This window comes from Cetorhinus maximus, chromosome 10, assembly GCF_964194155.1.
Source record: "Cetorhinus maximus chromosome 10, sCetMax3.hap1.1, whole genome shotgun sequence".
In the NCBI taxonomy this organism is placed as follows: domain Eukaryota; kingdom Metazoa; phylum Chordata; class Chondrichthyes; order Lamniformes; family Cetorhinidae; genus Cetorhinus; species Cetorhinus maximus.
The window spans coordinates 118,475,363-118,489,393 of record NC_135888.1 but is presented as its reverse complement, the minus strand read 5'-3'; the positions used below and the strand labels follow the sequence as shown (position 1 = coordinate 118,489,393).

At 43.5% G+C, this 14,031-nt stretch overlaps 1 protein-coding gene across 1 annotated transcript in view; it reads left to right on the top strand.

The window, feature by feature from the left end:
• The first annotated feature begins 608 nt into the window (after positions 1-608).
• wwc1 (WW and C2 domain containing 1) overlaps positions 609-14,031 on the top strand; it is a 161,430-nt gene continuing 148,007 nt past the window's right edge. The window contains exon 1 of the mRNA XM_078551048.1: positions 609-1,251. Within this exon, the coding sequence (XP_078407174.1) occupies positions 1,118-1,251 (134 nt within the window). The 5' untranslated portion in view covers positions 609-1,117. The remainder of the gene's footprint in view (positions 1,252-14,031) is intronic.

The following is a 14,031-nucleotide window of genomic DNA, read 5'->3' as shown; positions in this document are numbered from 1 at the left end:
AGCAGGTGGAGCAAGATAGAAGGTCAGGGATAGGTGGGAGCCAAGCAGAGATTGATAAAGATGTCATAGGCACAAGACCATGGGAGTGACAAGTCAAGACAAGTAATGGGACTGCTCCACCCCCTCTTAAAATAGTATAAAATCTGTCACATTTCTACTTCTCTTGAGTTCTGATGAAGTCATAAAGACTTGAAACATTAACTGTGTATCTCCACAGATCTTCTGAGTTTTTCCAGCATTTTTAGTTTTTATCCTGTTTAACGTCTCATCTGAAAGAAGGTAGCATCAACAGTGCTGCACTCCCTCAGGACTGAGCTTGTGTCAGCCTGGATTGGGACTCGAACCAGCAACCTTCTGACTCAGAGACAAGAGTGCTACCAAACTGAGCCACCTGACAACTGACGGCCAAAGGCAGAAAAAAAAGGGAGGTTATTTAATCCAAATACGTTATTTAACTTAATTTTGGAAAAGGCAGGGCGGAGCAGGCGAAATTCGAGGACGGGAACAATCACAATTTTAAGAGCATTACGGCAAGCGCTCTTCATTGCGGCGCTCCGTTTGTTGTAATTACGGTAGAAAGGTACCTGACTGACAACCTGGATGACGTCATGCAGTTAGCGGAGAGCGTTCGCAAGCGGTGCTGCTGCTCGGCAGCGGCTAAAGAAAAAGGGCAGCGGTTCACAGGCAAGGAGGACAACGAGGAAGAAACATTCGCTTTCAAGACAGCAAAGCAAAAGTAGGGTCGCAGCAAGGAAAGTTTGCACCCCAAAAGAGTTAAAACAAAATTTAAAAGGACGGTGATATTTTGGGTGGGTGCGCGAGCCTGTGTTTCGGTTGGGAGCGCGAGCGGGATCCGAGCGGCCGCTCGAGCTTCTCTCCTCTCAACTCGGATCCAACTAATATGGAGGCGTGAGGAAGGAGGCAAAACAACAACAAACAAAACATCAACACCATTCAGTCAGCATCCACCGCAAACTCGAAGGGGGGAAAGAAGAGGAGGAGGAGGGAATGTTTCAAGGGGAAGCGCCGCCGGCGCGGAGCAGCTACTCGGCGTTTCTCCTTCGTCCTTTTACTTTCCTATGGAGGAGTTGGAGTTTCTAAGAATTTGCCGCTCGCTATGCCCAAGTCGAACAAGGGCAATGGAGAACTGCCCCTGCCACCCGGTTGGGAAGAGGCGACCGACTACGACGGGAAGTTGTACTACATCGACCACAACACCAAGCAGACGAGCTGGGTAGATCCCCGCGACAGGTGGGTAGGCCCCGGTTAGCAACCCAAACACAGCAGCCGCTTGACTTGCCAAATAAGGTCCTGTCGGTTGGGGTAGTGCGCATGCGCAATATATCAAAGATGGTGGAGTGAGTTTGTTACTGCGCATGTCTGGTTTTCTGGAGCAGTGAAGAACCTGCGCACGCGCAGCATTCCGCTGTGTCTCACCCCATTCCTTTGCAGGTTTTTGAGGTCATTCCAATGCGCATGCTTTACATTCTTGGCTTGCTTGCCCATAGAAAAAGAAGCATCGCAATTTAAAACTAAAGGATAATGACATTTGCAAGAAGCTTTTATCGCTTAAGCAGAATCAGTTTGACATAATGATGCAGACTCTTCCGAAACACTGGAATAAATTCACAAGCTGCACAATTGTCTGATTAAACCCTTCTCAAATATGAAACATAGTTGCTACCAGTAACCACTGTTTCCTTAAACCCTTCTTCCCTGCTGCCTCTACACTCAACTCCAGCAACATGCAAGGTGCTCATGGGTTTCTTTGTAAGATTAAGACCATCTGTTCACCGGCATCTGCTGCTTCTGTTTTCCTTCCTCACCGTGGCAAATATTATCTATCCTGGACACACCGAGGCTGCTTTTGCCCACTCAGATTACCTTGCTCACAAGATCCACTTTTTATTTAAAAAAAGTCATACAGCTCCTTGAGTCTGTTCACATTCGTTCCATCAACTCTACTTTCCTGCCCCACCCACAAGGGATTTATAATCTTTTAAATGAAGAAATCTTTTTATCATTTCAGCCCTAAATGGCTTGACCTCTTATCCTAAGACTGTGTCCCCAGTTCTAGACCTTTCTGCCAAGGAAATGGCCTCTTGGTATCTACCCTGTCAAATCTGCTAAGATTTCTTCTCATAGGATTTTTCTCTTATCCCAGGATTTAACCGAGTGGAGATCAAAACTGTACACAATACTGCAAGTTTGTTTTCACCAAAGCAGCAAGACTTCCTTACTCTTATGTCAGCATGGGATTTGCAATATGCTATTTGCTTGCTTTTTTATTTGTTCATGGGATGTGGGCGTCGCTGGCTAAGCCAGCATTTATTGCCCATCCCTAACTGGCCTTGTTCAGGGGGCATTTTAAGAGTCAACCACATTGCTGTGGTCACATGTAGGCCAGACTAGGTAAGGATGTCAGATTTCCTTCCCTGAAGAGAACCAAATGGGTTTTTACAATAATGGGCAATGGTTTTAATTCCAGATTTTTATCAAATCCACTGGGGACCCAGGTTCGAATCCATCATGGCAGATGGTGAAATTTGGTAATCATGGTATTGTCACTGACTGGAATACCAGTCAGTGACAATACCACTATGCCACCGCCTCCCCATAGAACCATAGAAAAGTTATGGCGCAGAAAGAACCCATCAGGTCATTGTGTCTGTGCTGGCCAAAAAAAAACATGCCGCTCAATTTTAATCCCACTTTCCAGTATGTGGTCCGTGGCCTTGCAGGTTACAGCACTTCAGAAGCAGATTCAGGTACCTTACAAATGAGTTGAGCATTTCAGTCTCAACCACCAATTTAGGCAGCGAATTCCAGACGTCCATCACCCTGTCGGTGGTGAAGTTTTTCCTCATGTCCCCTCTAATGCTTCTACCAATCACCTTAAATCTATGCCCCTCTCCCAGTAATTGACCCCTCAGTGAGGGGAAACAGGTCTTTCCTGTCTACCCTAACTAGGTCCCTCATAATTTTGTACACCTCAATTAGGGTGCCCCTCAGCCTCTTCTGTTCTAAGGAAAACAGCTCTAGCCTATCCAATCTTTCCTCATAGTTGCAATTTTCCCATGCTATACCCATTAATGTTCTGTGAGTGTGTAGCGGAACCTCAAAATTCCTTGGAACACCAACATTTTCTGGTCCCTCACCTTTTTAAAAACATTTTGCTTTTCCTTCTTTCCATGAAAGTGTATAATTTCACACTTGTTCACATTAGAATCTACCTGCCATCTTCTTGCCCGATCACTTGACCTGCCTATATTCCTTTCCTCCAAGCTTAGTGGGTTTAAAAGATTGTTTCTCCTGGCTGTAGAACCTAGATATAGGGCTCTAGGCTGGATTTTTGCTACTGAAGTGGGTAGTGAGTCAGGAAATTTCCCAACTTGCCAGACCCGTCTCAGTAAAAAGTATCCCGAATCACGAGATTTTTTACTTCCCGGGGTGAGCGGTTGCGTGTGCAGCATGGAGTCAGGCCGCTGACCTCAGAAGCAGAGCGAGAGCATAGGTGGCCCCATCAGGGCATGGGAGTGCTGAGGAGGACTGGTTAGAAGGCCCACTTGTTTCAGAAGCTTTTAGGCACTTTAGTCCTCACCACCAACAACCGCGTCGCCACCCCCCCATCCCCCATGACCACTCATGCACTCCATGCCGATCATGTCCTCCACCCATCCCCATCAGACCCTCATTCCTCTATGCGACGTCCATAGCCACTCACCCAGTATCCACCATGGGTGGACTTCAGGAGCCATGTGGAGATGAATAAATATGCTTCTAACAGTCTAATATGGCTCACACTTCTACACAGCTGATGTTGAAAAAAAACCCTCCAATTCATAGGGCAGAATTTTCTGCCTGTCGGGCGGGCGGGCTCGGCCCAATCTCTGGCAGGTGGGGAGCCAATCCCCGACAGAGAAGTGGGCCCCACCACCAATTAAGGCCTGCCCAGCGTGACGTCCGGCGGGAAGCACTATGCGCTTCCTGTGCGGGCAGGGGGGATTCCCCAAAAGCGAGAGTGCGCTCTTTCGTGCTTGCGCATGAATGAGCGCACATCTCCCTAAGGCTAAGTGCTGCCTCAGGGAAATCGCTTAAACTTTGAAAAATAGAAAAATAAAAATTCCCTAACATGCCCCCCTCATGTGACAATGCCACATGAGATGGGATATGTTCATAATTTCCATAATAACTTCATTAAACTTTTTAAAACCCTGCATGAAACCTCATCCCGCCGGTGGATGAGGTTTCATGTTTTTTCTATTTGTGGCTGGGGCTCCTGGCCTGCCCGCCAACCTTAAGGTTGGATGGGCAGGTCCTTTAATTGTATAATTGATCCTGTCAATGGCCTCAATTGGCCATTGACAGGTCGGCGGGCCTGCAGCGGATTTTGCTGCGGGCCCGCCTTCCTGAAAATTTAAATGGGCCATATGACATCAGGGGTTCCGCCCAACGTCATCCCGCGTCATTTTACGTGTCGGCGAGTGGGCCCCGCCCCCTGCTCGCCGACGGCAAAATTCTGCCCATAGAACCCATTCAAAGCTTTTTAATCTCAAGTGGTTAACCGCTTATAAAAACAGAAATTTCTATTCAGACCACACATCAAAGAGAGCTAATCCCCTAATAGCCTCTCTAAACTGTCAATAAAATTGTGAACTTAAAACCCCATACATAGATAATTGTGGCCTTTGAAACTCAGCCAAGCATTTGTAATTACATAATACTAGCCCTTGGGGAAATGTCAGCAAAGAACTCCATTGAAACTACATGAACAGATGCTGAAATTTTTTTCTAACCTACAGAAGATAGCCTGTCAATCAAAGCAGTCCAGCGGAAGGTTTTTTAACTCTCTCTCAGAGCTGCAGCCTGTTTTTAAGTTTAAAGAGTAAGAGGTTTAAAAAAACTTGAGGTCATGACATTTAAATGGGCCTTATCTGTCCTTCAAGAGCGTTTACACCTCCTCCATCAATTTGTGACTCCCACATTACGGAATAAGACCCTTGCAACAGCCAAAATGGAGGGAGTCTGTTTGAACTCAGCACTGAGTTCAAATGGCCCTGCTGAGTTTGGGTGTGTCTCCTGTTTGAATCATGCCACCCTCTTTCCCCTACCTACAAAAATTGGATTTGTTGGCAATGGGGATGGGACTTCCACATCATGGTCCCATCTACCATTTTTAAAGTAAGACTTGTGAAAATCCTGCCTGTGATCTCAGGATAAGGAGTTAGCTATTAGGCCTGAGATAAGGAAAAATGTCTTCATTCAGTGGGTTGTGAACCTTTCGAATTTTCTACTCCAGAAGGCTGTAGCTGCTCGGTCATTGTGTCTATTCAAAGCGGAGATAATAGATCTTTGAGCACTAAAGGAATTGAGTGATGGGGGATTGGGTGGGGCAAGGGAGTTGAAGTAAAAGTCAACAATGTTCTTCTTGAATGACAGAACTGGCCTTATGGGCCCTATGGCCTTTCCCTGCTTCGAATTCTTGTATTCTTATGTATGGTCAGCAAGCTTAGATATGTTACACTCAGTGCCTTTATTAAGTCATTGATATAGATTGTAAAAAGCGGAGCCCCAAGCACTGATCCTCACAACATTCCACTGGTCATACATGGCTATTCTGAAAATGACCTATTTTTTCTCACTCTCTCTTTTCTGTCCAGTAATCAACCCTCAAGCATGCTAATATTAACCCCCGGTCCTGTGGGCTCTAATCTTGCCATTTTATCTAATACCTTCTAAAGATCCAAATATACTACATTCACTGATTCCCTGTAAGCTACCCTGCTAGCTACGCCCTCAAAAATCTTTAATGGCTTTGTTAGGCACTATTTTCCTTCCTAATATTTTGATTCTACAAATGCCCTGTTATCACATCATTAACAATTGATTTCAGCATTTTACCTACTATTGATGCCAGGCTAACTGGCCTATAGTGTTTTTTATCTCTCTCCCTCCTTTCACAGCAATATTACATTTGCTACCTTCCAATCCACAGGGACTATCCTCGAATCTAGGGAATTTTGGAAGATCAAAATCAATGCATCCATCATTTCTACTACCAGGGTGTAGACCATTAGTCCCAAGGGATTTGTTGGCTTTTAGTCCCATTAGATTCTCTATCGCTTTTTTTATTAGTTATTTTAAGTTCCTCACTCTCATTAAACTCTTGGATCCCCATAATTTCCAGTTATTTGTGTCTTCTACCATGAAGACAGGCTCAAAATATTGGTTTATTAACATTGCAATTTTCTTATCCCGCATTATAATTATTCCAGTCTCTGCCTCTAAGAGACCCACATTTACTTTAGCTAATCTCTTTTAAGAAAGCTCTTGCAATCTGTTTTTATATTTCTTACAAGTTGCTGTCATTCTATTTTCTCCCTGCTAACAATTTCTGGTCAACCTTCGCTAATTTTTAAACCCTCCAAATACATAGTCTTACTATTTTTCCCCACATTATATCCGATCTCTTGCCCTAACCAATTTGTATCGCTTTGCAGCCTTTATATGTCCTTGCTTACTTTCCCACCAGCTCCCATGGCTCCATTCTCATTAAACTGTTGACTATCCAAGTACCCTTCCTGGGCTGCATGCTAGCTGACATTGTAAACAGTTCCTTCCTTTTACAGGTATTGACCTCTGCCTTTCAAAACTGTCATCATCTTCAAAATTCCAGCCTCAACCTCTTTGTCATTATAAACTACAGCCCAACCTCCAGCCTTCCTTTCCTCTCAAATTTTTGCCTGTGTTGTCATCTCACAAATCTGTGCCCTCAACCCCATGTTTGAATCAGTCATCAGGTTTCCATATTTACCATAGCATTGAATTAGCCTTAATCACAATCACAAATAACACACCTCTAAGATTCCAAACTTGGAGTTGTGGCTGACAATGAAGATGATACAAATTGACTGCAACAGATCACAGGCTAGCAGAATGGACAGACAAGAGGCAGATGGAATTTAATACAGAAAAGTGTGAACTGATGCATTTCAGCAGAAGGAATAGGAAGAGGCAATATAGACTAAATGGGGCAGTTCTAACAAGTGTACAGGGACAGAGGGACCTGGGCGTTCATGTGCAAAGATCTTTGAAGGTGGCTGGACATATTGAGAGAGCAGTTTGCAAAGTATATGGAATCTTGGGCTTCATAAATAGAGGTACAGTAAAATATCTGTTATCTGTCACTCTACCAACCAGCATGCCCTAGTAACTGGATTTCTGGGGTCGGGTCTGTTGAGTCTGTCATTTGACTGGAGATGACTCTCATCCTTCAGAAATTGGAGCTAACACTTGTTCCCTGTCTGTCCCATTCTAGCACAACTGCTAAAAATTGTCAATCTCACCAGCAGTTGTTATCGGCAGCCTGCCTTCGCTCCGGAGGCTTCCACTGTACCACAGCACCATGTGACCACAAGATCACCCAGGAGTTTTCTGATTGGATGAAAACACAGAACTTACCTTACATCTTAGTTAACAGCATATTTGATTAACTGCTCCCATACCAAGAACAAAAGAAATAAGAGCAGAAATAAGCCATTTAGCCCCTCAAGCCTGCTTCACCATTCAATAAGAACATGGCTTATTTGTTTGTGTTTCGAGTTTTACGTTCCCATTTACCCCCAATAATATTTGCCTAACAAGAGTCTACCTACCTCTGCCTTAAAAATATTCAGTGACCCTGCTTCCACTGCCTTCGGAGGCAGAGTGTTCCAAAGTTGCACAACTCTCTGAGAGAAAAAATTTCTCCTCATTCCTGCCCTATAAGGGCAACCCCTAATTTTAAAACAGTACCCCCTAGTTCTGGACTCACCCACAAGAGGAAACATCCTTTCTACATCCACCTTGTCAAGACCATTCAGGATCTTATATACTTCGATCATGCCGGATAACATTTTCCTGCATTGAGTGCAAAAGCAGGGAAGTTATGCTGAACCTGCATAAAGCTCCGGTTAGGCCACAGGTAGAGTATTTCAACCAGTTCTGGTCACTACACTTTATGAAGGATATAACAGTCCTTGAGAGAGTGTTGAGGAGATTAACCAGAATAGTTCCAGAGATGAGGGTTTTTAGCTACAAAGTTAGGTTGGAGAAGCTGGGTTGTTCTCTCAGCTGCAAAGGTGATTGAGGGAAGATTTGATAGAAGTATACAATATTCTGACAAGAATACAATAAAGTAGACAAAGAAAAACTGTTCCCATTGCTTGTTGTTACCAGAACTAGGGGGATATACAGATTTAAGGTTTTGGGCAAGAGATGCAGGGGGGCTGTAACTTTTTTTACGCAGTGAGTTAAAATGGCCTGGAACACTCTACCTAGAAGCGTGGTAAAAGCAGAGTAGATTGAATGATTTCAAAAGGAAATTGGATGAGTACTTGAGTAAAATAAACTTGCAGGGATACATGGATAGAGCAGACTAATAGGACTGACTGGATTGTGCTCCAAGACTACTTATCCGATATTGAGTTCTGGAGAACCCCAATTTTCTGTAGTTCAAATTTGTAAAGGCAGAAGCCAAAATGTTTCAACAGATTTCATATCTTTGCTGTGAATTCTCTCTCCTTGGCCATTGTGTCAGGCTGAACCAGAATGTTTGCAATTGCAGCATTCTATTCAACTCTGACCTGATCTTCTGACCCCATACTTCTCCATCACAAAGACTGCCCACTTCTATCTCCATAATGTTGCCCACCTCCACCCCCACTGCCTGAGACAATCTCCTGCTGAAAGCTTTGTCCATGCTTTTGTTAAATTGAGAGTCAGCTATGCTCTCTCAGCCAATCTGTTAATACAGTGAGCATCCATCTAGTAAAGGAAGAAGCTGGAACCAGACTGTCTCCAACATAGGTTCATCCATAAAACCCAGTATAACAAGTGCACACTAAGTGGAAACTGGTTCTTATATGTGTGCCCTAACCTTTCCCCAATTAGTATCAGCTGCTCTTAATCACAAAGGACGTGCACTCAATTGTCACAGCATTTGCTAATTTCCGTTGTCTTCTCATCCCCAACATCTCCAATTTTAAGATTGCCATCCTGATAATTAAATCTTTATGGCTTTGCCTCTCTATATCTCTAACCTTCTCCAAATGCATCGTTCCTCTGACACCTTCCCTTCCCATTGCTCCACTATTGGTGCCTTCAGTCATCTGGGCCCATGCTCTGAAATTCCATCAATAGCCCCCCATAGCTTTCCACCACCATCTCCTTTGACCTTTTAACAAGCTTTTGATTACCTCCTTAACTATTGCACAACATCCATGTTTATATGATTACAAAACTGTGAAGTGCACTGGGACTTTTTTTTCTGTGTTAAAGGTGCTATATAAATGCTAGTTGTTCAGCTGAAACTAAATTCGCAGTGTGAAGTAAAACCAATGTGAAGTGGAAATGTTTTTTGAAATATTCCAGATAGTGACCCCATGGTTGCTGTTATAAGTTTCTAAATATACTACACTCAGAATGACTGGCTGAAACATCTTGTGGGGTGATACCTGTATTTTGACTAGCAAAGGCTGGTGGATGTTATGGGGTTGGTTAAACAATTTGTAGAGGTATGCTTTCCATTAATTGTTCTGCACCTTCTCTGATGTAAGCACTCTCGTTTCTGTCATTCACTGACACTACTTTTGCTTGGTTTCTTGCTGGAGGTACTTTTAGATTGTATTTAAGCCGTGGGATTCTGCTGCACATTTCTTTTATTTTTCTTGAAGCTTTGTTTTACTGCATCTGTTTATTCAGTTTCTGTTTGGGCCAAGTTGTTGAAGAAGAGTTTATGACGAAATACAATTTTGACATTTGTCCAGATGTTATCACTAAACTATTTGTTTTATGTGCCTGTTCTACCCTTGGTTCTCACCAACTGTTTTGTATTCATCGCCCAATCTCTTCCAGGAATCTTAAGGGTCTGTCGTTGCTCAAACCAGTTTCTCAACTCCAATTGGAATTCAGTTCCTGTGTAACCTCAAGTAAACACACAAACAAAAACTGGAATGAAGTGGGGTGAAAAGTTAAATTTCAGCTGTAATATATTATTCAAAGCACATTGTGCTCTTGGAGGATTATAAAATATATGTTAGTGCTGTGATTTTCCACATACTGGATTTCAGTATACTATTTGCTGACATGCAGTGTTTAGGCAAGGTGTTGGGTTTCTTGATGGTATGGCTTGTACAATTCAAGATGTTGCCCTCAGACCTGACCAAAATTGACCCATGAGCCTCATCTGCAAAAAATCGCTGAACTGCAGGTGCCAATTATGTATCTATGTATCCCAATACAACTTGCTATTTGAAGCCTTAGGAATTCTGTCCGACTCCAACATCGAACCAGTCTGCAGGTAGATGTGGTGGGCAAGGTTTGTAAACATATGAGGTGCCGTTCCGATCTGGCAGTCACCTGCGGTATTATTGTGTAGGTACGTGTATTACTTCCCTTCATAACTGCGCAGAAATTAAACTAAAAAATGTTGTCTCACCTTTTTTTGTGGAAGACCTCTGGTGTTTCCATTAAGGACCACCAGTTGAGCTGCTGAAGACCCATAACAACTGGATGGAGTGTGCACAAAGTGAGCTCCAATTGTTTGAGGACCAATTTTGCAACATGCAAGCTACCCTGAATTTTTAGAAATCACATGCTTGCAGTTTTACATACAAACATTAAGAGCGAAGTATGCTGCTCAGCCCCTCAAGCCTGCTTCGCCATTCAATAATGTCATGGCTGATCTGATTGTAACCTCAGCTCCACATTCCCCTCTACCTCGGATAATCTTTCCCCCCCGTGCTTATCAAGAATCTATCTACCTCTGCCTTAAAAATATTCAAATACTCTGCTTCCACCGCCTTTTGAAGAAGAGTTCCAAAGACTGACGACCATCTGAGAGAAAAATTTCCTCCTCATCTCTGTCTTAAATAAGTGAGCCCTTATTATTAAACTGTTTTGCAGTGACGCACCTCTGGGGAATATCAGATGCAGGAGGTAGCATTTGGAAATCTTGCCTTCTCCCCAACCCCCACATTGTTTTTTTTTCCAGCTAAAATTTGGGTGAAGTAGTCAGTTTTTTCCCTTACATGTCTACAGGTATTGATGCTTTTGACAGACTGCATTTTGAGGATTACATATTGGTCTAAGTCATTGATGCACAAGGGAAACATCTGTACACTGAAAGTGGTGCAGCAAAAAGCCACAAGGATGATTGCTAGTACCAAAAAAATAAATTATGAGGCAATGTTAGAAAAACTCAGGCTTGAAGGGAGGCTAATGATGGGAGCCTTTATAGTGGAATATAAGATATATAAATAATGAATAGGAGTCGAGGGGATACTAAACTGAAGCAAAAGTCAGTCGTGTACTAAAACATAAATAGATAGACTTGTAACTGAATGATGGGACAGTTGAGACCCATTTGCCTGCAATTCTTGTTCCGTGTGGGAATGCCAGTGGTTAACAACATGTGCAAGAAGTTTCTTTAGCTGCTTGGGCTCAAGATTTCTGAGCTGAAGAGCAGCTGGAATCTGCAGGGCATATGGGATTATGAGAATTTCCTGGATTGCACGTTGCAGGATGTGGTTGCCCCACAGTCATGGACAGTTCAGGGGGATAGTAAGTAAGTGATCTTCAGCAGGATAGCAAAAAGGGGAAGTCAGTGCAGGATTTCTCTGGGAGTTTGATGTACACAAATCAGTTTTCAATGCTGAATACTGGTGAGGGTGACCACTCCTCAAAATGGTGCAGTACAGAGAAAATCTGTGGTACTATGGGGCAATTTACACTGCACTTCTGAATCTAAATCTTTAACTTAGCTAGTGGTTCCATTACTGACCTTTTGGGCTCCATATTGAGCACTTCTGACCACTCCTTGACAGTTCCTCTTACTGGTACTAAGTTTTTTCTGAAGCAGGCAAGGCAGAACCTGTGGAGAAAGCAACAAAGTTAAGGTTTCAGGTCAATGACTTTTTGTCAGAATTGGGAAAAAGTTAAAGATGTAACTAGTTTTAAGGATGTGCAGAGATGGGTACATGAGGGAGGGGAGGAAAGAACAAAAGGGAAGGTCTGTGATAATGTAGAAGGCAGGAGAAATTAAATGACAAAGGGGATGATGCTGCAAGACAACAGGTGATGTTAGTGGGATAAGTAAAGAACAAAAGATGGGTCTACAGGAGATTTAAATGACAATAGCAAAATCATTGCCAACAGCTACTGCCGGGCAGAATGGTTATGATCTGAAATTGTTCAGTTTGCTGTTGAGCCTGGAAGGCTGTGAAGTGCCAAATCGAAAGATGAGGTGCTGTTCCATGAACTTGTGTGGAGGTTCATAACAACAGTGTAGGAGGCCAAGTGGAAGGTGAATAAAAAAGACCAGTACCTGAAGCCCGAGGTTACGCTTGCGGATGGAACTGTGGTGTTCCATGAAGCAATCGCCCAATCTGCACTTGGTCTCTCCAGTCTAGAAGAGACTGTGCCTTGAGTAGAGAATGCAGAATACTAAATGGAAACGTATATCAGTATTTCACCTGGAAAAGGAGTGTTTTAGGCTCTGGATGATTGGAAGGGAGGGACAGGTATTACACTGCTGCACTTGCACAGGAAGCTGCCTTGGGAAGGGGAGAGGGTGTTGGGAGTGATTGAGTAGTGGACGAAGTTGTTGAGGAGGGAACAATCCCTTTGGAACGCTGGGAGGGAAAGATGTGTTTGGTGGCATCTTGCTGAAGGTGGCTGAAATAATGAAGGATGATCCGTTGAATATGGAGGTTCCTGGGATGGAAGGTGAGGACCAGGGGAACTATATTGTGGTTCTGGGAGGGAGAGGATGGGGTGAGAGAAGAAGTTTGGGAAGTGAGACCGATATGGGCCTGCAACCAAGTATTCCCCTCCACTGTGGCTGATGGGAGCTGCCATCAATACACAATTATTTCCTTGAGGAGCCATATTAAATTCAGACAATTAGCCAATGACAAATCCATGCTGGTTGTTAATTAAGTTATTTTCCTGATTGTATTGTTATGGACAGGAGGGCGGTTAATTTAAACAGTCTTGATTTTTCCTTTCACTGCCCATCCGTAAACAGAAAGGTGTTTTGATTTGCTTCCCCCTTTATAGCGGTGGCATGTTTCCCAACCCCTCAGTTTTGGTGTGATCCAATTTTCTATTAATAACTCCACAGCAAACTCGAGAAAGGATAACCCCAGAGGGTTGGTTTATTTGTACACACTCAAAACATGGTGGAGGGTGGTGGTGGGTCGCTACGTAGCCCCCTGTGCATTCATACAGTAAAAGAGGGATGGAGAAAGAAAGATTTACAGGGCAAAGACTACAGAGAATACAATTATTGTTTCACTTGTGTCCAGAGTCCGGAATCAAAGTCCACTGGTGAATTCCTTCACAAGAGGTCAGCAGGCTGAACTGATGCTGGATAATTCACTTTTTGGGAAGGCGATGGCGTAGTGGTATTGTCATTGGACTAGTGTTCCAGAGACCCAGGGTAATGACCCAGGGTAATGTTCTGGGGACCTGGGTTCGAATCCCACCACGGCAGATGGTGGAATTTGAATTCAATAAATATTTGGATTCAAAAGTCCAATGACTATGAAACCATTGTTGATTGTTGTAAAAACCCATCTGGTTCACTAATGTCCTTTAGGTTAGGAAATCTGCCATCCTCACCTGGCTTGGCCTACATGTGACTCCAGACCCACAACAATGTGGTTGACTTAAAATCAAGGGCAATTAGGGTTGGGCAATAAATGCTGGGCTATCCAGCGATGCCCACATCCCATGAATGAATGAATAAAAAAAAATTCACACAGAGATGAATCAGCCTCATAGGTGATGGTACAGAAGTTGCAGTTGAAACAGAGTATTCAGCCTAGACAGACCTCCTTTCCTGTGCTGCTGCTAGGTAGATGGAAAAATGGCAGACTGAGGTTTCTTAGTACCACAAGACAATATTACTCGTTCACCAACCAGGGGTTCATGCCACATGACTCCCACCTCTCCACTCTGGCTTTGACAAAGCATGTGTACCCCTTTGTC